The sequence below is a fragment of the Phlebotomus argentipes genome, unplaced genomic scaffold, assembly GCF_947086385.1.
Source record: "Phlebotomus argentipes unplaced genomic scaffold, Phlebotomus argentipes genome assembly contig_15, whole genome shotgun sequence".
In the NCBI taxonomy this organism is placed as follows: Eukaryota; Metazoa; Arthropoda; class Insecta; order Diptera; family Psychodidae; genus Phlebotomus; species Phlebotomus argentipes.
Genome location: NW_026776181.1, coordinates 12020500 through 12043619, shown reverse-complemented (window position 1 = coordinate 12043619; position 23120 = coordinate 12020500). Strand labels below are relative to the sequence as shown.

At 45.5% G+C, this 23120-nt stretch overlaps 2 protein-coding genes across 2 annotated transcripts; one reads left to right on the top strand and one right to left on the bottom strand.

Annotated features, from left to right (window-relative positions):
* Window positions 1-12: 12 nt before the first annotated feature.
* Window positions 13-3593, bottom strand: LOC132262582 (transmembrane 9 superfamily member 2). The gene is made up of 3 exons (XM_059761886.1): window positions 3078-3593; window positions 2594-2788; window positions 13-2122 (listed from the first exon to the last, which is right to left on the bottom strand). The coding sequence occupies exons 1-3, from the start codon at window positions 3201-3203 to the stop codon at window positions 446-448; spliced, it is 1998 nt and encodes a 665-aa protein (XP_059617869.1). The 5' UTR covers window positions 3204-3593; the 3' UTR covers window positions 13-445.
* A 253-nt stretch (window positions 3594-3846) lies between these two features.
* Window positions 3847-23119, top strand: LOC132262451 (bridge-like lipid transfer protein family member 1). The gene is made up of 19 exons (XM_059761723.1): window positions 3847-3851; window positions 3969-4560; window positions 4993-8132; window positions 8199-8381; window positions 8446-8575; window positions 8641-8861; window positions 9212-9818; window positions 9988-10089; window positions 10412-10865; window positions 10932-11055; window positions 11120-12938; window positions 13641-13758; window positions 13898-14548; window positions 14605-15079; window positions 15147-15415; window positions 15500-15677; window positions 15737-18245; window positions 19190-21388; window positions 21454-23119. The coding sequence occupies exons 1-19, from the start codon at window positions 3847-3849 to the stop codon at window positions 22942-22944; spliced, it is 15267 nt and encodes a 5088-aa protein (XP_059617706.1). The 3' UTR covers window positions 22945-23119.
* Window position 23120: the final 1 nt, after the last annotated feature.

Here is a 23120-nt window from a genome sequence, read left to right as displayed (position 1 = left end):
AAAATCGCACCATTTCTTATTACTGTTTTGTATCAGAGATATATTTATTTCGCTACATAATTACGAATAATTCTAATACTTTCAAATAAAATTGTATCAATTTTTCATCATCCATATTTCAATATGTGTGTGCGCCGAAAACAGAGCTATTTGCATCATATTCCTTTAAAACACAAATATGATCTCATTATTTGCACATTATTTGTATCAAACACATTTAGTTTGGGAAAGAAGGAAAATAAAATTACTTTACATTAAATTAATCTTAATTATTTGCATTTTTAGTAGTTGGCTCATCGATTCATTTCCTTTTTTTTATACACAAAAAATTTCAATTTTGTGAAAGAGGGAAGGAAAGTGTCCAGAAGGCGACAAAATACGTGAATAAATTTACATAATCACAAACAAATAGTTTTCATCTTTGCAGCAGAAGTTGAAAAAATGTTTAATCCACCTTCACAACACTGTAAATCTTCCTGATGAACCAGAAGCAGGCGAAGAATCCTATTGAGCCGGTGAGGAGGAAAAAGAGGAAAACCATTATGGCCGTGTAGCCAAAGTACAGGAAAGTCGAAGCGGCGTCTTCAATCGAGAGTTTCGTGGCGAAGTAGTGGCAGCAGTAGATAAAGAGATACACTGCCGTGAAGCCAGATGTGAGGAAGGATCTCCACCACCAGTGGTAGTCCTCTGCGCAGAGGTGGAAATAGCAAAGCAGAATCGTCGTCTCCGAGCACGTGATTACGAGGATGATGAAGACGAGAAACAGGAATCCGAACATGTAATACATCTGACTGGACCAGATAGAGTTGAGAATGAAGAAGAGTTGGATGAAGATGCAACCAAAAGGCAGCACACCGCCCATGATGATGCCCGGAATCGGTTGCGTGTAGATGGATTGGTCGGGAATTTGGCGTGGAATCTGATTAGTTCTCACTGGGTGCTCCAGGGATCGCTTGCGGAAGCCAAAGTACGCCCCCACGAAAGTCAATGGCACGGAGACGCCAAACCAAAGCGCTAGCAAAGCAAGCAGCGTGCTAAAGGGCACAGCGCCAGAGCTGCCCTTACCCCACAACACCAGGTTCATGACAAAGAACAGCCCAAAGACCAGGCCAGGGCTCAGCATGGACGTCAAAAGGACATTGCTCTTCCACTTGATTCCGCCAAAGCTCTTGTAGATGCGCGATGACACGTACCCAGCCGGCGTTCCCAGGAGCACGAACAACACCATGGCGCAAGTCATAAGGGCTCCACGATTGGCGGGCGATAGGAATCCAAGGCAGGCAAACGCCAGCGTGACCAGAGTCATAAAGAACACCTGCACTCCAGATCCCAGCAGAACAGACAACAGCATTCCCTTGCGCGGCGGTCGGAATACATCACCGTGCACGAGCTTCCACCCAAACTCCTCCTGAGCATCCTCGCCGCACTCCATTTGATTGTACCGGGCAATGTCCTTGTGGAGCGTGCGCAGCATTATCATTGCCACCATGCCAGAAAGGAAGAGTACAATCACGAGAGAGTTGAGAATGCTGAACCACTGGATGTTCGTGTGTGGCATAGACTCGAGAATGTAATCCCAGCGCGAGGACCACTTGATGGTATTGTTTCTGTGGAAATTCACCGAGTATGTGTACGTGATGTTGATCTTCTGTCCCGAGGCTAGGGAGTTTGCCTCAATCGCCAGTGCTTCTTTGCTGTTGCAGTCCGGCGCATCGGGATTGCGATGGTTGATTGACGAAGGCACAACCTTCACGGAGATAATCCGGCCTCCTTCCAGGCCAGCGTCTGTCTTGAAGCCCACGCCTAACTCTTCCGAAGCGCCGCTGTGGTAAGTTATGGTCAAATCCACGTGGTTGAACGGATAATAGTGGCCGGGTTGGTTGTAGTGCAGATTCATAGGGCATCCCTCATCTCCATCTGGGCGTCGACGCACCAGACAGCCCATAGGGAAGCCAGTGCTGCAGTACTGCCGATCGTCGGAGCCGCTGAGCGGATAGCACCACGTCACAGGCATGTTATCGACAATCCAGTGGTGCTGATAGTTGAGGCTCATTCCCTTTTTCAGTATCATCAATTTTCGATCACTCTCCGGATCGCCGCCCGTGTAGGTTTTAGTGCAAACCTGCAACGCAACCACATAACATCTATTAGCACTCGAAACCATGAAATGTCTCCTTATCAGTATTCCCCATCACTCTTTATCGCTGCTCTACACCGCTCATGTTGTGATTTTTCTTTCTACAGATTATATGCAATGTACTGGCAAAGAATTCATTGCCTGATAAGCAGAATAACTTTGCGTAAATTTTGTGAAATCTTAATTGTATCCTCAACGAAGGAAGTTATGTGTCACTAACTATTGATAACAACATCTAGCGCTACCAACAGTCTCGAAACTGCTTAAACAGCTTGTATAATATGATTTTTTTTCTCTGCGCGAATCGTGCAAACATTTCTTCGAATTGCCAAATCTCAGTGTCCAAAGTGATCATAAGCAAAAAGCAAGGGCATTTTTGGCAAGACATGACATTTCATTTGGAGGTCTTCTCTGGGCTTTTGACCAATTTCCAGGCGTTGTTCAGCAATTACTCACCTTAGCACATTGAACATCCTTCATAAAGTCAATTTTGTACGGACCAGGGCGTATCCTCTCGCCGAAAACCACCTGTCCCAGATTCTCTACCGGCGAATCGCTCTCGTCCACTTGGCAGAAGTCAAAGTGATGGTACTCGTAGGGAATCACAGATTCCTCTGTGTTGAGACGATTCACGAACAGGAGCACCTCCGACTGCAAAGAAAAACGCGATAAGAAAAACCGCAAAAACAATCGCGAAACTTGGATTCATCAATTTTCTATCACGATGACAATTCTAAGTCATTTCTATTATGACACTTTAACCCATTTTCGCCTTCTCTACTTCATCTGCATGATGCTTACGTAGATTTTCTCCATTTTCCCGTGAAAAATGGAGAAATCAAAGGAATCAATGGGCAGACATGAAAATTGCTCGCCGCAGACCTCATCAACCTTGAGAGGTTTCTGCACTCCCGGACTGCGACACGGATTCCCATCTCACCTTGCAGGGCTCTGTGGAGTCTGAGTGCTTGCAGTAATTCACAGGAGCTAATCCGGGCAGGTAGAAGCCATTTATCATGGGCAGAAGAAGCAAAAATGTGGCAAAGAACCGTCGACATTGAGTCATCTTTCCTTCTATTCTCTGCGACTCTTCCTCACGAAACCACTGCTTTTATCACCCACACGATCACTTTTATCACCTTTTCGTCACTTTAATCTGCACTGGTATGCTTACGCTCTGTTTTTAATGGTCTAACTACATTGACACGTTTTTAAATTCCACGTAAAAAGCAAAATTATGTGATAATGCTTGACGGCCGGAAAGAAAATGACAGAGTGGCTCAGATGGCGCTGCTGTGCCTGCAATGTGGTGAAACCTTGCAACTGCCGCAGATTTTTAGACAAGTTCAAATGAATTCTGGGGCCGATAAATATTGGATGGATAATTACTGAAAATAAACTGTAATTGACTCATATTTTCTCAATAAATTAGTGTCATCATCATAGATTTCGTTTGATTTTCCCATTAAATAGAGATTCGCTCCGCTTCCCATGATTCGCAATCGGGAATCTTATACCACTTTAGGCTCTTGCACTCGTCCATTTGCCAGCCCCTTGGCGAAATGTCAAGTCGACGTTTGATTTTTGATGGAGGGCCACAAAATAGTGAAAAGTTCTTGAAAGAAAGATAAGATTGCGGAAAAAGGGTCTTTTTCCTCCCGAAATCACAGTGAAAATACAATTTGTGGTGCTTACAGAGTGTGTTAACGATGCAGTGAGTGGAGAAATGGTGTAAAATGGTGACTTATTGGTGTGTTATTGATTTTTTCGGGGCGTCGCATTGTGTAACTTTGTGAATTCCACTGCAACAGTGTTTGTGCGGAATTTGCAGTGAAAATGGATGCACAGACCCAGTTTCCGGACTTTCTGGGCATTCCGCTGGCCGCCCAGTGGAATTATACCCAGCATGTCACTCTGGAGGACCTCAAAATGGACTCGAACATGGTGAGACTCTGCGAATAGATGCGTCTCCTGACCAGCGACATGGTGACACACTCATGGCTTTACTTTTGCAGGTGTGGCTGCTCTGCTCTCTGCTCTCGTCCATCTCCTGGGTGATCTACATCACGTTCTACAACTCCCGCGTGGTGGGCTACTTCGTCACGAAGATGGGCAACAGGCTGTACATCAAGGACGCCTACTTCCGGATTGGTTCTCTCACGCTCAATCCTCTCGCTGGCAAGATCATGTTCCGCGATCTCGTTTACATCTGCTTCGACTACACAATCCGCATCCAGGATGGCTACTTTATATTTCGGTGGTGGCGAGCTTACGTGCCCAAGGACGTCTCAGAGGATCTCTCGCACTCGGACACGCGCCTCTCTGTCATGCTCAACGGCCTGGAGCTTCACGTGTACAATCGCTGCGACCTCTACTCAAAGCTGGAGAAGACATTCGGCCTCAAACCCACCATCCTTATTCCGGTGAGTTTAAGATTCCTTTCTCCTCGGCTGATTTCTATGCCCTGAGTGACAAGGACACTGGGGTAAATCGACGAAGACTCTTATCAAAACGCTAACACAAATCTTGGATTAATAAGACAATGAATTGTGATAAGAGGCAATTCTAATCGAGAAGGGCTGAAATTTATTCCAAAGCTCTCAATGCTTTGAGTAGATAAAATTCTTCTAGAACGGGAACGTCATCCAATTGTTAACATCTTATCAGCAACTCTATACATCTATATTTTTCTTTCTCTGCAATAATCAATGACTTTCATTTCACGGTAATCAAGAATGTATCGTTATGAGATTATTTTCAATGAGCTTTTTCTTTGTCACATCATGTAATCCAACCATATGTTTATCACATAAGTTTCTCATGGTGATATCACTCTTTCTTTCATGTGATTTCAGACGGAAAATATGTCGAGTGATGAAGCGAGCCGAATCAATGAGCAGGCAATGAATGTACACAAGCTAACGACTGATAGTGGAGACGGAGTCGAGGAGGAGCAGCAAAACAGTGCGAAGGAGAAGCAGAAGAAACCCCGGCCAGAGGCTATGACAGCGACAACTTGGCGAGACTTGATACCTGTGATCAAGATTGATATATGCTCTGGCCGTTTTGTGTTTGGCAATCGCCTCACGCCCACCACGCTTTCTATCTGCGTGGAGGAAGCTCACTGTGTGTACAGCACGAAGCCAGCGGTGTCCAGACTGGATCACTTCATGCACTTTGTCAAGGCGAAAGCGGAGAATGCAAAGGTCTTGCTCGCGCCCAGTCCCAAATACACGGGCCTCGTGGACGAGCCTCCGCGATACATGGGTGAAGGCTTTGTCGTCATGATGTCGAACTTGCTGGAGCTCTACTTCTACATGGATGAGGCGGGAGTGGTGCCTGAGCAGCCGGTGTTACTCACGCTGGCGAATGGGGATGTAGTCGAGGCGGCACCGCCGATGTGGGGCATCGATATAAAGTGTGGCAAAGGGACGGATTTCAGCTATGGTCCCTGGGCTGACCGGCAGAGGGATCACCTGTTCAAGTTCTTCTTCCCGCCAGACTACCAGACAATGGTGGTGACTCAGCCGCCGAAGCCAGGCGATCGACGTCAGTATCAAACGTTTGAGGTCAGCCTGAGCACTCTTGATCGAGCGACCATTGATATCCTCTTCTCGAAAAACAAAGAGACGAACGCTGTACATGTGATAACTGGACCGGGATCATATCTGGAAGTCACTCTGCCGTGGATCAATCTGCAGGATGGCTTCACGACAAAAATCACCGGACAATTGCTGCACGTTGAAGCCACCACGAGTCTTCAGTATCGAAGCTTGGGCGAGTGTGAGACTCTGCAGTTCAATATAAAAGTTCATTATCCGCTGCGATGGAATGACCACCAGGAGTGGATCATCAACTTGACTGGGTCGAAGGCCACAGCCTATGTTGTGTACTCCCACAAGGATTTCTTCCAGGACCTCATTGAGGACTGGACATCGAAGTCACGGCCTGACATTTTATACTTTGTCCCCTACACATGGAAGTTCTGCATTCTTCTGAAGGAGTTTGAGATCATCACGCTCAGCAATGAGTACAACTGGATTGATTGCTCCAGTACTAATCAGGAGAATCATCATCTCGCCTTCTGTGGTGATCTCTTCGACTTGAGCTTCAATTTGCCATTCGATGACTTCCTGCCACAGACAGTTCCTCTCAAGTTCTGGATCCATGGCGAGGGCCTGGACTTGAGCATGTATCTGCCTGAAGTGTCTACGAGTAGACCAATCCTTATTGGGTTGGATGAGAATGCTAGGATTCTCACGCGTGACGGACATGTGAAGAAGCGAGCGGAATTGCTGTCGAAGAAGTGGCGGAGAATTTGCCTGAGAAATACGGGATGGATCGACTGTTGGACGGTACCTATTGTCGCTTTGGCCATTCAGTACATTTACCATCCAATTCCACCGCTTGGCCCAGATCCACAAGCTGATATCACGACTCCTGAAAAGGAGGAGATCCTGTTGAGTCCTATGCGCATACCGAAATTGCGAAAATCTCCTGTGATCACATGGACTCAGAGTGATCAGCGCTTCGATCCAACCACGCTTCCTCCAGACAAAGTGACAGTTGAACTAGAGATTGGTTCGTCAGTGTTGTTTGCCTACGGCGCAGTCCTCAGAAATTTCATCCACTTGAAGGAGAATATTTTTGGAGAGGATCAAGCTTTTACCGACATGGAGACGTCTAACATAAAAGTGTCAAATCCATCTCAAAGTGCAGGTCTGACAAAGGCCACTCTTATTGCCAAGGATGATCAGGCAAAGTCTGTGTCAGAGATGAGCGTGGGAACAGAAGAGAAGCCGAAGAGGTTTGATCCACGACTCTTTCGACCATTTGAGGTCACTGTTACCGTTACAATTCACGATATCCAGGCGCATCTGATCAAAAATTGCACAGAAAATGATCCTCCGTGCCCGATAATTTTGATTGAGAGACTCGGATTTGAAATGACAAAGAATTTCACAGAAACGCAACTTCAAGTGCTCGTCAGTCCATCTTTCCTGATCATTCCCGACAATATGCCGCGCACTGCCAAGGATAAGCACCTAAAGCAAGGCCATCTTTTGCTCTCAGCGGTGCAAGTGCGTGGCCATGCGATGTTCAGCAATGAGGGCAGATCACTGGACGAGGATACGCTGGAATATGGCTGGTTGCTTGAAGTGCAACTGGGTAAATTGTCTGGGAAACTGACACCACAGCAATTGTGTCATCTCGTGACGGGCCTCGAGACATTCCTAATGCTTGTGATGGACTCTGAAAATCAGCTGAGACCATCGAAGAATCTCCGGTATTGTCATCACGGAGTCCCATCGAATCTATGTCCCCACTCTAAGGAAGACACTCGCTATCGCTGTCCATCGTGTGAAGATATCAAGTATAGAATGACGAGAGTGGCGATTGACGCTCTGGATATCTATTTGGTAGAGGGAGGAACAGCTCTCCATACTTGGATATCTCCAGTGAGGATTTCTACGTGTAATCTTCATGGTCAGCAGGTGAAATCTGGCATCACTGGTCTTCTGTCGACTGTTCTTCTGCGACAGTTTGTCTCGACTGGTGGGCATTTCAATCATACCAATGGAAATTCTCACAGCAACACAAACACAACGGGAAGTGGAAGATCAACTAAGCTCCAGACTCACTACCAATTGCATCCTGGCAAGGAGGGAGACAAGAAGGAGGATATAAATGCGCTGTTCAAGCGTGAGGATCACATAAAGGGCAAAAAGGAGGGTGAACATGGAATTCATAGAAAAGAATCCAAGGAAAAGGACGATTCCTACTCCAGCCGAAGACACAGAGAGAGCGAACATCATTACAAGCGTGAGAAGGAAGACGGATTTTCATCCATCTACTCATCCGTGAGGGATAGGAATCGAGAGATCGATCAAGATCCGTGGTTGGAAGTTGGCTGTGTATCACTTGGACCGATCATCATTGAAGCCGCTTCTGCACTTCCTATTCCTGAGCATTGTCTGCATTTGGTGCAGCATAAGTATGGAAAATTCTGTCTTCTATTGGGTGGTCACAGTGATTTATTAACAATGTTCTGTTTCTCTAGCTACTTGAAGGTACACGATGAAAAGACAAAGAGATTGTGGTTCTTGTGGGGCATCAACATGGAGAATGCGAGGTGTGGCTGCGTTGGAGGCTGTGCTTTCTTCGGATCTAATAGAAATGGTGTTAATTTCTTCAAACCAACTGCTCAAGATTTGCACGATAATGTCAATATTGCACGATATCAGTGAGTATTTAGGATAAGGAAGATCTCTTTGTCTCTTGTTTACTACAATTCATGGCATTTTCAGTATTAACTCCAATGCTAAGGAGTATGGATTTGGTCAGAGTTTGCTTCACGAGGGACAATTGGTATTTCAAACGCCGCCGTATAGCCTACAACCGGTTACTCTTCAGGAATGTTACGACTATGTGACCAGAGTGAGTGAGATGATGTGAAAACTTCCATAAAGTCATTTGATTATCGTGTATTTTTATGATTACAGCCCAATCATCGCGGCTCTCGTCATGCAGTGGACACAAAATCCCCCTTGCCGATCTCGAAGCAAGAGAGTATCTACGTAAGCAAGTCAGATACTTCACCCAACAGTACGCTAATCAGGCCAGGTGTGGATTATCATGAGAAAACCTTGCCCAAGATGAAGGAAAAGGGTTCACCATTGTCAGGAGAACGCAAAGGGAGAAGATTTTCGTATACGAACTCACGGTAATTTCTCATAATTTTAATCTCAACAAACCCTGTGGCAATTTATCTTCAATTGTTGACACAAAAAGCAGTGGATTTAGCAAAGAAATTTGCTAAATCTTGCTGCTTTCTGCGTCAATTTATCGAATCAGGAACTTATTATTGATTATAAGTTCTTGGAAACAAACATTTTGCCCATATGAAATGATGATATGATTTTTTCTCAAGAGAAAAAATGTATCGGCATCACCAGGTGAGACTATCTATAAGCCAAGAACGTCTTGTATAATGATGCCTACAGAATTTATTCCTTCCTCATCGAGTTGAACATGAATTTTTACCATTTTCTTATGTTGATTTTCTCTTTTAAGACAAAACATTCACGATGTTCCATACGCTCGTCTGTTGGACACGCCCTCGAAGAGTGGCCGATCTCGGGAGCAGTGCGAGAGTCGCTTGTCGCACACCAGTCCAGTTAGGCAGGACTCTATATCCCGTCTTTCAGCTGTAACACCGAGAGGTCTTCAAATCCCACCACCAAAGACCAGCGCTTCGGATTCGAGGCTCACTGTGGACTACTTTCAACCTGCTGATGAGCTGGATTTGTCAATTGAGATGTCCTCGTCGGCTCCGCCACCTCAGCATCCCCTGCAGTCGGATTCAGAGCAATCTCTGAGTCCACATGTGACTTCCGAGGAGGCCATTAATCGCGAAGTGCAGAGAACTATCTCACTGACATCGGAGAATCCTTCGGAAGCCTTCTTCTCGGCTGATGAGGATATTCACGCGTCGCGCAGTTCGAGCTTGAAGACGACAGATATTGTGATGCCAGTGCCAAAGAAGAGATTTGCCTCCGATCTCAGCATCGGAGGGCAGAATGATCTGGACAATAAGCTATCGACACATCGCAGTGACTATGAGATCAATACGCCTGAGCACAGGAGTTTGCCGAAGAGTTCGCAGAGTACGGCTGAATTTGTAAGTAAAGTGATTGTTGTAGTAATTTGATTGGTTTATCAGGGGATGAAAAGACTATGTAATCAAGTTCACCGCATGTTTACTTCATATCAATATGATCATGAATAACACTCACGCGAAAAAGTGCAAGCATATCCATTAATTTCCTTTTAATGTGTACACTACATAGACCGGGGACGAGAGAAGAATTCACGGTCTTGCAACACCACTTCGAAAATTTAGCAATATTTCACCAAGACCAGAATTTCGTCACTTTAAACCAGTGTATGATGTGAGTAAAGAATCACCGTCCTCTTGCAGGGAAGAACTATGCAAATTTTACAGAGTGAGAGAGTAGTGTCGTTGTTAGAACATAAATTATGTAACATGATAGACAGCTTGGTGTTTTTTTTTGTTGGTATTGTCCTTAATTTACCATCATCAATTGCATTTGTACATAAAATCTACCATTGCTTCATTTTCTTTTCATTATGTTTCTGATTTAATCATGTTATTTTTTCGTGAGATTCATAAATAGCATAAAATGGTTTTCATAGCTGTTGCAAAGGATAGCTCTTATGCGATATTTCTCACATATGACTTATTAATTTCAGCATATGGACTCTCAAGAATCTTCCAGCGATTCACCATCTTTATCTTCAACATCCTTTATCTCAGCTTTGTCGTCACAGGAGGACATAACACTTGTGAATTTGCATATGCAAGTCAATCGTCCGATCGTTGATTCGCCACTGTTGATGGCTAGCTATGTGACTCACTTGGCTCAAGTGAGATGCAACAACTGGTCGCATTGCTCACTGCCGTACGGAGCAGATTCCTTCTCCACGCCGCTGTTCCAGCAAACGGAAGAGGGTGGTTTAGTTTACATTGGCGGAAGAATGGTGCCGCACTTTGACACATGCTCCAATTGGCGAGAAGTGAGAATTCTCACAAGAACCGATCCATCGTCAACTTCGAGTTTACCAACGAGTTCTGGTTTGCCTAAATCTCATCCGTGGGATCCGTCGATAATGATTAAGAATGACGAACAGGAGAAGAACAAAGAAAGTGAGTAGGAATTGTTGGGTCATAAAAAAAACCTTCGATAAATTATTATTTTGTTTCATTGACCAGATGAAGAGAGTGAATTCATCAGTCCAATGGCAGGCGAGACGGCGACACGAAACTCTGTAGTGGTTCGCTTCAAGGGACAAGCAGACGTAATGGTGACTCCTCTTCTGTTGGAAGGACTCCAGAGGTGAATATTCTGAAGCAGTTGCATGTACAAAATAAAATACTACTCTTTATTTGTACTTTTTCAGGATGATTGAGTCTTTGACGCCAACACTTGCCACACTCCACCCGCTGACAATCATCAATTACTTGCATGGCTCGTGCATAAGGAAAGTGGAGGCAGCCAACATACTGAAGCGAGATCAGTCGCTGAGCTATTGGTCTCAAGTGCATTCCAATTCAAAGAGATCCACCGCTGAGAGGAATCTGCAGGGGCCTGGAGGACCAGTTCTCACTGATGTCTATGAAGAGAGTATTTCCACGCAACTGCAAGGATTGATCGTTCTGCCCAAGATCAGTGTGTCCATGATACAGAGCTCGGTGGTTGAAGAAGTGATCTCTTTTGCTGCTCTAGACAATGTGCAAGATTTGAGTTGTGCTTCACTGCTGGTTGTGTGTTTCGACAGTATTTCCACAAGATTTCACTTTGCCAAGGCGACGAAAGCTTCAATGCACACATTTACACAGCCTGCAATGAGATCTGGTGGACTGAAGAAGGGCGGAATTATTCGTGGGACTACCAGAGCTCTTCTAGCACATTTATCGTCGCAATCTCGTCCGGATAACGTTCCTGGAGAGCCTGTGTTGATTGAGACGTCGGAGAAGCAACTGGAGGAACTCGTTGTCACACTAGACATTGGAAAGGCTCATGCTCAGTTGAGACGACTGAAGAATGAGGGCTGCGCTCTACAGGAGGGTCAAACAATTGTCACAGCTATTCCTGCTCATCGCAGTCGAGCCATGTTTGAGTGTACAAAGTATCCAGAAGAGCCCTCTTTGGAGCCATTTGGACTGGGCTTCATAATGTTTGAAGGTGGATTGGAGGGAATAGGAGTGAAAATCGTGAAGAGATCACAATTTGAGAAGTCGGAAAATGCCCAGGATCGACTAAAAGAGCAATCTGCGGAGCCCGAAGTGAATGTTGAGGTTCTCGCGTCGGTGAAAAAGTCAAGTCAGCAAACTCCATCCGCAGCAACTGTTGTGGATTCTGCACCAAATACAGGGAAATTGGGTGAAAACAGAAGTTCAACGGGAAGTCAGATTAAGAAGCCGCTCACTCCTAATGTTAAGCCAAGCACGCCGAAGGAGAAGCTCATGATCGGATTGGATTTCAATAAGGGTCGCGATAAGGAGAGTGTGGGCAAAGATGTGGGGAAGCAACAAGAATCGACAACGACAGTTGAGGAGGAGCCTTCGAAAGAAGCGGGCAGCAGTAAACCTCAACCGGCCCCAGCGCAAGGCAATTTGAATGCGGTGGTGGCGAAGAAGAACGACAATGGGAAGACATCGTCGTGCATAATTGACTTAAAGACGGTGTGGTTCAATTTTGCCGCTCCTCCAAGGGTTCCAATCACACGAAAAATTGACTACACGCGACTTGATTGGAATCTGTTGAGCACAGCTTCGCCGGCAATCACAGCCTGGATGAATCCTAGCAACAGGTTCGCTATCAAAGTCGTATCTATGATGAGAGCAATGCATCAGCGTCGAACAGCAGTGACGGCGAGCTTGATGGCTGATGGTTTGGAGGTGCAGGGAATTCACAGGCCTGTGAAGAGTCGATATTCAAGGAAATTGACTCCACTATCGAAGACTCTGCAGGAGGATCCGAGCTGCCAACTTTGTACGATAATGCAGAAGTACATCCTGCAAGAGTCTCTGGAGAAAGTGGAAGGAAATCTGAAGCAACAAGATTTGCCACAGTTGAATGTCTTGCGACAGGGCGTGATTGTGCTGAGTCGTCAATGGAAGAACACGCTTTACAATCCAATGCTGTTTGAGCATCAGTACAAGAACAAACTGATCCAGCCGATGAATGTGACATTCTCCATGCAGCCACTGGATGAGGTAAGTGTGTAAATACGAATCTGTTGCGTAAAATTCCTTGAAGTTTATCTGTTGAATGAGAAAAGGAATAGTACTCAGCAAAGATTTTCTCGCGGTCATTTGATAAGAAATGTTATCTACAATTTTACAATATGATTTTTCAGACTGAGAGTTTTACTTATGATAGTATGAGTATTGATAGTAGTGATTCAGTTTTTGGTAAGTTGCCATTATAAGTTATGTCACAGTAAGGCAAATATTCCGTTCAATTTGACTGTCATGTCCGAGAAAGTCATGAAGTGGTCCACCTCCACTATGTGCTTCTGCCGCATATAGTCGTTACATTATAATGGTGGTAGGAAAACATATTTTATGTACAGATATATTCTCTATTTCTTCCTTCATGTTCAATGAGGATGTTTTATCTATATACATATATGTCCGTATAATGAAATATTCGAAACATATTTTGGCATTTCATAGAGTTACACACATCAATGTTTGTGCCTCTTCTTGTCTTTGGCAACTAAAACATTCAAAATTAAGAAAGAAAACGTAGAGAAGGAGAGAAATTGTAATGTTGAGATCAATATTGCAGTCTCTTGATGGCCCAATACTAGTGGCTTTCTAGAAAGTATACTCACACTCTTGTCACAAAACTAACAATATCTATATCTGGGGTTGTCTCTCAATGCTTATTTGCCTTTTCGCTGCACATTCTAGGATTGTGATGATGTGGATGATTTGGACACTGAAACGTATACAATGGGTGTTATAAATGACTCGGAAGAAACAGAACGTACAATGCTTCTGGGTCGAGGTGTGGTTCCTCATCGCAATGGTAATGATTCCTAGTCAAATTACATAAATTGCTTCTTCATTTTTGTACATTTCATCCATTGATGTACTTTAACAAAGACAAAAAATATGTGTGGTAAGATTCCAGGGTGCAATCTTTTATACAATCCTTCACTTTGCAGTTATCAAGTTGCCCGATGATATGGCAGCTTCTTCGGTGCACAACTCAAAGTTGTCCGATTCTGTAAATACATCGCCGAGTTTGAAGTCAGGAAAGGGAAACCGGAAGAAGTCTCTGAAGACTCAACAATCCTCCACGAGACATTCCAGCATCCAGATGTTCCCGATTATATCAGGATTCGTGGAGAAGCAGGAGCCTCAGATTGAGTACGGTACCCTGAGGGATGGATCTTTGCCTTCAATTTGCAGTTCTTCGGATTCTTTGGAGAAGGCTTGGAGTCCACCGCCGAATCATAAGGAGGACTTGTACTCCTGGATGGCGAAGCAGCAGCATGAGAGTGAGAAGAATGAGTCAAATGAGAAGGATCAAGATCGACCGTCGACTCCTGTTCGACCAGTCGTGGTTCAATCAAATAACGGTTACGTTCAGGATTCTGTACGTTTACTGGATGCTCATCTGATCTTTGAGCCACTGTTGTCATGCTTGGGTGTGATGCCACAGCAAATGGTGAACAATATTGCCAATCCCGATGTATCATTGGATAGTTTGGGAACAAATCTGTCTCTGGTGGGATCGTTTGACACGCTGCGGATCGACATTGTGGTTTCTGAGGCTGGGGATAAGAAGCCAAAAGCTAAAATTGGCAAGAAATGTAAATATTTCGCATAATTCTCATTGCAACTCTCTAATTGGACATTCTTTTTACAGCTAATGGAAAATTCGTTCTCACGATGCCACCGGAAACACCGGCATTTCTGTGCGAACGCGTTGGAGTTGATATTGAAGTGCGAAAGATGACAGATGGCTTTCCGGATGATGCTAATCCAAACATTCTTTATCTCTCACGAGGCCAATTGAAGAAGCACACGAGTACAGTGATCAATTTCAGCCTCAATGTTCGTTACATTTCACAGCAAGTCAATATGCCGTTGCTTCGGCTGCTGCATCAAATCACCAATATGTACCAGAATGTTAAAGAGGCGCAGAACGAGCTGCGTGAGCAACCAGAAACCGGAAAAAGAAGTGTTCCTATAAAGGATGAATCGAGTTTGGCATCAGAAATCAATGATCCCACACTTTTGGGCTCTATCCATGAACCCATATCGCGATTGGATAGCAGCATGTTGGATGAGCATTATGACAAATTCAACGAATCATATCCAATTGGGCACTCTATAAGCAGGTGAGTCTGGTGTTTTCTATATGAAATATTCTCATTTGCGGTGGTTAATTCGGTTGCTATTTTTCAGAACGAGACTTCCTTCTCTCGGGCCATTGATTCCTCTAACACCGTCTCCAAGTGCTCGCAATCGACCGCAGAGCTTTGCGCAAAAACTGAGATCAACGAGCAAGAGTGTGAAGGGAAAGCTGGGCTACATAAATTTGACTGAGACGGTGTCTACGCCAATTAAGACGAGTCCCACGACATCGACCTTTGAACAATCGTATCCTGTTATTCAGAAGAATCCTGTTGAGTCCAAATACTCTCTTGCGGGAGCGACATCGAGCACTTATGGCGGTGAGTACGATGAGATACACTTGAACTAACAAATTGGTGAGAAAGTGTCAAAATTCACGGTATTTAATATCAATTGCAATATAGGTCCTTTAGTGAATGAAGCTTTTGTAGACTATACAGCTCCGTTTGGACGAGCATCATTTGAGGGAGTGCCTAATGGAGCAAATGGCCACATTATAGTAACGCCAAAGTGCTGGAAGACGATTTATCACCTACTGGATTTGTACGCAACGATGCCAGAAACTAAGACTGTCTGTCATAGGTAAAATGATTATAAGGATAAGTGGATTAAGCGAAATTTATGTCTAAATTGTATTTCAGGGTGTCTGTATCTCCGGATGCGATTGATCACTTAAAGTCAATTCGTCGCAGCAATATTCCAGCAGAGAGGAAGAACAGTCAACGAGGCGAGACGGAGGATGCCGATGGCAGTGGAACTCCCGTTCCTCCAGCCCCTGAAGTGGTGCCTAACGAGAGAACTCGGTTAGTTGTGTTTGGTGTGGCGAAGATTCATCGAACGCGACTGCTCGCCACGCTCAGTGGTCTGAAGTTGGAGGCTGAGATCACAGGACTTCAGAGCAGTGCCACATGGAGGAAGAAATCCCGACCAGCCACTTTGGAGTGTTCTCTAACAGGACACATTGGACGGGCGATGATTGTTCTCCTCGAGGGCGTGGCGCCCAGTCAACAAACCGTCGTAAAAGTGACTGTTGGAAAGAGCCAAACTCTGTACTCGAGTGTCTCCAGAAGGGGAAAGGACAAAAACAGTGGGCTACTGTCTATTGGTCCGGTGAATATTGATATTCCACAGCATCCCGTGGCTTTGCACGGAATGATGACACGAAGCTCGAAGCAATTGTCCTCGACATTGCAAGAATTGAGAGTGACAAGATCGTCAGCGAGACTCTCTCGGCAGAACGATGAGCCCGATTCACCGCTTCATGTGAAGGATGCTAAAGAGAAGCAGGCAAAGAAGCCAATGACGAGCTCCAAAGCTGCAGCTAATGCTCGAAGTGCTCTAATTCAGCCACTTGTAATGCAGTTCAATGTGATCTTGCAGAGTTTGTCTGTGACAGCGGCTCTCTTGCCATCTCTGCAGGCTCAGTACAAAATGGATCATGTCTTGTCGACTGGTGTGACTGGAAGTAAGGCAAAGTTCACGATTGATTTGCCCAGCCATTCGCTCAGTTTTGCCACGAAAATTCACGCCAGTGAAGCAAACTTGCCATCAGAAGCATCCATTGCACTGCCACCTGTTCACGTAAGCGCTGAATATGTTCCGGAGAATGCGCCCCAGGATGTACCAATCGATGGAGTTGTACTGCGACAGGGCGGATATGTTTCAGCATCTGCGGAAATTGGTGTATTTGAGCGATGTTTGACGACGGATCTGCTGAATCATCTTGTTTTCGTCCAGAAAGTGTTCATGAAGGAAGTGAATGAGGTTGTCCAGAAGGTTTACGGTGGCGAGAAGCCAGTTCCTCTATGGCTGGAAGAGAGTGAAGACAATGGATCGTCGCTGAAACGCATCCTTTTCTCTCTCAATATCAAAGTGAAGCAAATTCAATTGACGGCAACAACACCTTGCAACTCGGCTGTACGTTTTGAAACTGGTCAATTGGAGCTACATCTGTCGAACCGCGTGAAAAATCTCGCTGAAGGATCCAGCACGAAGCTTTTTGGCAAGGCTCAGATTGATCTGAATCTGTCCTTGGGTCAGATCATCAAGAATGTGATCTTTGATGAGGCGGAACCAGAATTTCAACAATATGCATTCTTCAATACAACGATTGGATTGAGAAATGCCTTTCAGGATGAAATGCTGAATGATGACAAGGAATTGGTGTTAATTACACTGAAGCGTCCTCTAATCTATATTCAGCCAGTTGCTGTGGACAAGGCGATTCTTGTGTGGCTCAACTACAAGAATGCTTATGAGTATTGGGCGGAGAAGAGAGCTAATCTGAACAAAGAAGTGCTGACAGCCACACAGCAAGTGTTTGAGAAAGTGCCATTCGGGCAATTGAGTCATCATCTAAGCACACCGAACTTATCTACGCTGTTCCTACAGCTCACAGTTGAGGACATGGGCATTTGTCTGCCCTTGAATCCTCTGCCACCGACTAACTGGGGACAGAGATCTATCCAGGACTTTGAGTCCCATGGCGCAGTGGTGATCACACTGGAAAACACCATAATATCAGCCTGCAATTCCGGCTCTCTAGTGTCAAAGGGCCGCTTTGTTGGACTCTGTCTTCGCTTTGCTGATGATTTCGAGACGTCATTGGACGATTGGAAGCCTAATATGAATGATGCCAGTATAATGAACCTCTGTGTCGTGTCTGAGGGCACTTATGAGGTCTGTTCCCGGACAATTGCAGCTAAACAGTACCTTGAGAATGCAAAGTGGATTCTTAATGTAACCTGGCAAATGGAAGGCGTGGATATTCACTTGGACACAAATATTGGGAAGCAACTGTCTGCCTTGGGACACACCTTGACGATGCTCACGGGATTCGAAGAAGACGATCCGATAACTGTTGAGAGTGCTGACAGCGATGAGGGTGATCAGACGGAGGACAAGTTTGAAGAGGATTCGACGAAGATCAAGAGAAGCATAATGGAATCACTGCCAGCATTCGTGTTCGATCCCGCAATTGACACCAAGAAGCGATCAATGATGATGGAGAAGGAGATGAATGAGCAATTCAAGATCATCAGTGACCTTCGCACCCTCGGCGCATCGTATAAGACCATCGCTCACGAGGAGAGACGTCTGCAGGAACTCCAAGCGCTGTGCTACAAGTATTTCAGACGCGATATGATACAGGTAAGCTATTTATTGTGTCAATTTGTAGCGAAACTGTGAGGAGAGACAGTTGGTATATATCGATATTCCTCCTTTACATCAATTTGATCTTTGGGTTCAGACTTAATTTTGGCCAAAGTCTCATGGGAAATTGACATTTTCCCCGATCTTGCATCTGATTCTATGGGTTTATTTTTCACCAATCCAAAGGAATGGGACTTTTGCATTTCATTAAGCGTGTCCTTATCCACTGACAAACGTCCTGCTGAAGTGGTTTTCAAGCCGTCATTCAAATTGGGATCATTAGAAAGCGCTCCAGATTTCAGAAATTCTTCACTTTGTTGTGTGAATGACACACCGTACTCTGTCTCTTTTGTAATATGAGTACTTTGTTTGATATTCTGAATATCTTCTCGCTTGATATTGCTTAATCCATCAGCGGCAGTAATCCAGATAGTATTTCCTTCGATATGAACATGCGAATTCTTCTGTGTAATTTCTCTCTGAATAGCATCTATTTTGTCAATCAATAGCGAAATTTGTTGACTGAAAGTGGCAACATTTTGATCCGATGACATCGCAGATTTTTTCCCTTCTTGAGGTTCTGGAAAATTAAGTAAGAGTTGTATTTTATTGTGTTTATGGAAATATTTTAGAAGCTTACCCGGGAGTTTTGGAGATTTGCTCAAGTAGAGAGCGCATGGAATTGGCTCTGAGTTGAAGTCATTTATATGGAAAGTGTCTGGCTTCAATTGGATGAATGTATCATTCTTAACACACTTTTCTCCATCGAATTTGGCAAACAAAGTGATTTTCGTCTGATTCCAGGCCATTTAAATGCAAAGATGATTGACACTGAAAATCACAATCGAAATTTCAGAATGAAACAATTTCTCTACAATCTCTTACTTCGTTTTCATGTGCAAAATGATGACTTACGCGAGTATTTGATTTTTCTCCCGTAGAAATGGAAACGTCCGTCGATGCGTCGATCAATGCTGAAGGCGGCCAATCGATCGCGGTCCTTTGTCATCCAATCGCCTACGCATGAAGATCTGCTGGAGTGTGGTGAGGCTGGAGCGCTTGAGAAGGTGAGCATACACGAAGCAGATGGCGGAAGTCTTCAGAGTTCTCCACACTCGGGACCGTCGAGAAGTGCTTCGCTGAAGATGCGAATCCCCACGGGACCTCGAGTGACTTTCACAGACACGATGCGTCAGTCATCACTGCCCAGTGCGGATTCTGAGATGGGATTTCACGATGGTGGTGGAATTGAGTGGCCATCGTACGATAGTTCGATGCAAGAAATTCCACACATGCTGGACATCGATGGTGAGCAGGTGGAGCTGAGGAAGAAGAGTCCCAGTCACCCGATAAAGCAGCAAGAGCCAAATGTGGACTTTGAGTTGGATATCAAAGTGTTGGTGAACTCGGGCAAATGTGTATTGTACACAAAGGAGCCGGACGAACGGATGACCAGCACGCTGCTCAGCGGAGCGGCACGGCATCACAAGAGAGAGAGGAGTACTGGAACGGACTGGGGAAGTCCTGTGCCGTCGCGGCGAAACAAGGAGAAGGCGCGATTGCGATACAATGCAAATCACTCTCTTCTCACTGAACTGACTATCTTTCACATTCCGGGGCTCGATGTGAAGCTTCACTATCAATCGAAAACCATTCCGGACGACTCCTCGCCGAGACTGAGTACATCTGAATCTTTCGGCGGAGGTCGCAGGTTGGGCTCCAAGCGAGCATCCTTGTTTGCGTGGATGACGCTGCAGAGCATCCCGGAGGAGACTATCATATCGCCACATATCCTGGAGTTTCTGGAGCAGACTCTTGAGCCAATTCCCAAAGCTTCACTCGCGGCGCCATCGAATCCAGTCAATATTGATCTGCTGCAGGGAAATTATGTGGCTTATGCCTCGTTTCCGGTGGACGTGATTGTGTACTTCCACATGCAGCCATCGACGTTCAGGTTCTCATGTCTGCCTGTGTCCAGAGTTGAGTGTATGCTTCAGCTGCCGAGCCTCGATATTGTGTTCAGTTCCAAGAGGCAGGAGAGTGGGTCTGAGCATGAGACCAAGGCAAGTTCCGGCGGAGGACTCAGTGTCACTGGATGCCTGGCAGACTTCAACGTGTACATCTTCCATCCGTACGGTGGCAAGAAGAGTGGCATCAAAGAGGCTCAATTTTCACCGTTGGCCGACAGTGAGCGCAAAGATTCACTGAGCATCAATGTGGAATTTGTGAAGTTTCACCTCACACGCTCTCGAACGGTGAACTTTGAGTCGCTGAGTATGAAGAAATCCGATCAAAGGGCTATAATAAGATTCTCGACAATTGTGGATATTGGCAGTGCATCTTTTAAGTACGACATGAGGCGTCTCACGGAGATTTTGGCCTTCCCGAAGGCTTGGTATAGGCATAGCATAGTCCGAAGACTATTCCTTGGAGATCTGAGTGTGCAGCAAACGAGCACTGGTGATCTGGACTTCACGCCGTCAGATGAGGGCAAGGGATATACTAAGAGCGTTGGCGGTTCGTCGTCAGAGAGGAGTCCTTTGCTGAAAGAGAAGTTGCGCCTCAATTTCGAGAGTGAAGTGACGAAGACCAAACTGAAAGATATGGACAAATCCTCCAGCTTGGACTCTAATACATCCCCATCGGAACCTAATCAGGTCACCGCCTGGGAGACTCTGGTGCTGTTTGCTGTGAACTTCAAGAAGCTGAACGTGCAGATGAACATGGGAAATGTGATGGGGAATGTTGTGTGGCTGACGAAGGCCTTCAGGAGCGATGGTCGACTGAGCATTGGAAGTACAGGTCATAAGAACATGTACATTGGAATAGGCTTGGGCAGTTCAACGCTGGACGCGAAGGGTGGAATTGTGGGTGGCACAATTGAGTTGAGCAAGATTGATACTAATATGCGTGTGCAAGAGGAGCCAGGATGCCAGCCGCATCACATGATGAGCATCAAACTGTTGGCTCTGGAGCTGAGGCTTGACTACATGGGAACGAGTGTGCTGATGACGCGGATAAGTTCCCTGAATGCAGCTATGAAAGATAAGTGGGAGAACTCTAGGGAGTCTACATCGGATGGCAGCAAGAGACCATCTGTAATACTCATTCATGGTGACTTGAGTTGGGATCAACTGCAGGTGAGTTAAATCTTATTTGGTAAATTCTGTGCATTTGCCTAAAATGTTGCCATTCATGTTTTCAGGTGCTAATATCCAAATCAACGACAGCTGATCTGCTCAAGATGTTCTACAAACTCGAGGAGTTCTTCTCGCAGCAGTTTAAGTCCTCGAAGAGGGTGTTCTCATCGCTGGAGCCAAGATTCTCCGGGACTGGCAAGGGGAGCAGCTTTAAGAGGCTGCAAATGCAGCGGAAGCGCACTATTTCAGTGAGCGATAGTGGAATTGTCACACAGAAGGAATACAGCATTCAGGATGCTCGGCATCATCGGCATTGGCAGAAGCCATTGAAGCAAATCCTGGGCTTCTGCCTGCCTTCATTCGGGGGCGAATCAGCATCGATGACGGGAACAGTTCTTGGTGGAACGATGGAATTGCATGGAAACAACATATCGCTTGCCTGCTTCCATGGCATCAATTTCAAGTCCAAGTCATGGGCATTGTTCAGCTTAAGGGATCCGTCAATCAATTTTGCCACAGAGGCGCAGCAAATAGACAACAGCGAAGATGTGCGCATCAATCAGACGTTGATCTTCAGTTTGGGGATGAATGCCAAAGCTCAGCCGCAAAACCACTCGATGGCCACTGTTTGTCGCATGACGCGGAACATCATTTTCCCGCCGCAGTTCAAGACACTTCATGAGTGGTTCCATTACGCATTTGCCAACAGTGAGATTGATTCTGTGGATCGGTTTCCAGTATTGGAGCGTGAGAAGCCTGAGCCAAATACGAATTCAATTGAGAAGGTGCGTTCGGGAAGTGGTGCAGGAGGATCACAGCCAAAATTGCAGGATCCCAATCACAATCGCGAAGTGATCTTTGCCCTGCCGAGTCTCAGGTTGCAGTTCAACACTGTGCATCATCAGGGCGCGGCCACACCAGAGTTCAGCCACGAGGAGAAGCCAGTGGTGGAGTGCAGTTTTATTACGGAGTTCGAGGATCACATCTTTGTCACTGTCGATGCTGATGCATTTTTCTTCTTGCACGATCTCATTACGTCGTATCTCAAGGAAAAAGAGAAAGTATTGGCGGCAGCAGGCTATACTAGATCAGCTTCGCCAAATATCTCTGCTGCTAATACTGGCTCTTCGGTTCAAACAACGACTTCGGCAGACAATGCAAAACTCCCGGACAAGGAGACTCAAATGCCAAATGGAACAGATGCGGTGTCAGGATCAGCGACTGCCACTCCTCAGTCCTCGACATTGTCTGTGAGTGAGGACAAGACGCTGAAAATGGACAAGATGGATATGGAGGCTTTCCTGAAGGATTGGCGCGAGTTTGTGTGTCGCACGTGGCATCTGGAGCCAACAGTTCGTCTGCTCTCGTGGGCGGGAAAGTCCATTGAGCCCTATGGCATCGACTATATCCTCAACAAGTTGGGCTTCAGTCATGCGCGCACTACAATCCCCAAGTGGTTGCAGCGCGGCTTCATGGATCCTCTGGATAAGCTTCAAGCGCTCTTGATGCTGCAACTTCTTTCCATGGTCAAGGAGAATCGCGTTCAGAATAGCTAAGCCGTGAGTGGGGCATCTCTTTATATTATCTCTCTGACCCAATCATACCAAAGATTTACTCTTCACCGCAGTAGAGTAGGGTGGTAGTCTTTAGAGACTATACATAGGCAAAGTATAGTGATTTTAGTGATGGTACACAATAAAGGGAATATTAAATGAAATAAAACAATAATAAC

Coding starts and splice junctions, on each gene's coding strand:
- LOC132262582 (XM_059761886.1), bottom strand. CDS start 3,203: ATGACTCAATGTCGACGGTTCTTTGCCACATTTTTGCTTCTTCTGCCC. Junction 2,789..3,077: donor ACTCCACAGAGCCCTGCAAG/GTGAGATGGGAA, acceptor TTTTCTTTGCAG/TCGGAGGTGCTCCTGTTCGT. Junction 2,123..2,593: donor AGGATGTTCAATGTGCTAAG/GTGAGTAATTGC, acceptor GTTGCGTTGCAG/GTTTGCACTAAAACCTACAC.
- LOC132262451 (XM_059761723.1), top strand. Junction 8,576..8,640: donor GTTACGACTATGTGACCAGA/GTGAGTGAGATG, acceptor TTATGATTACAG/CCCAATCATCGCGGCTCTCG. Junction 14,549..14,604: donor AGCTAAAATTGGCAAGAAAT/GTAAATATTTCG, acceptor TTCTTTTTACAG/CTAATGGAAAATTCGTTCTC.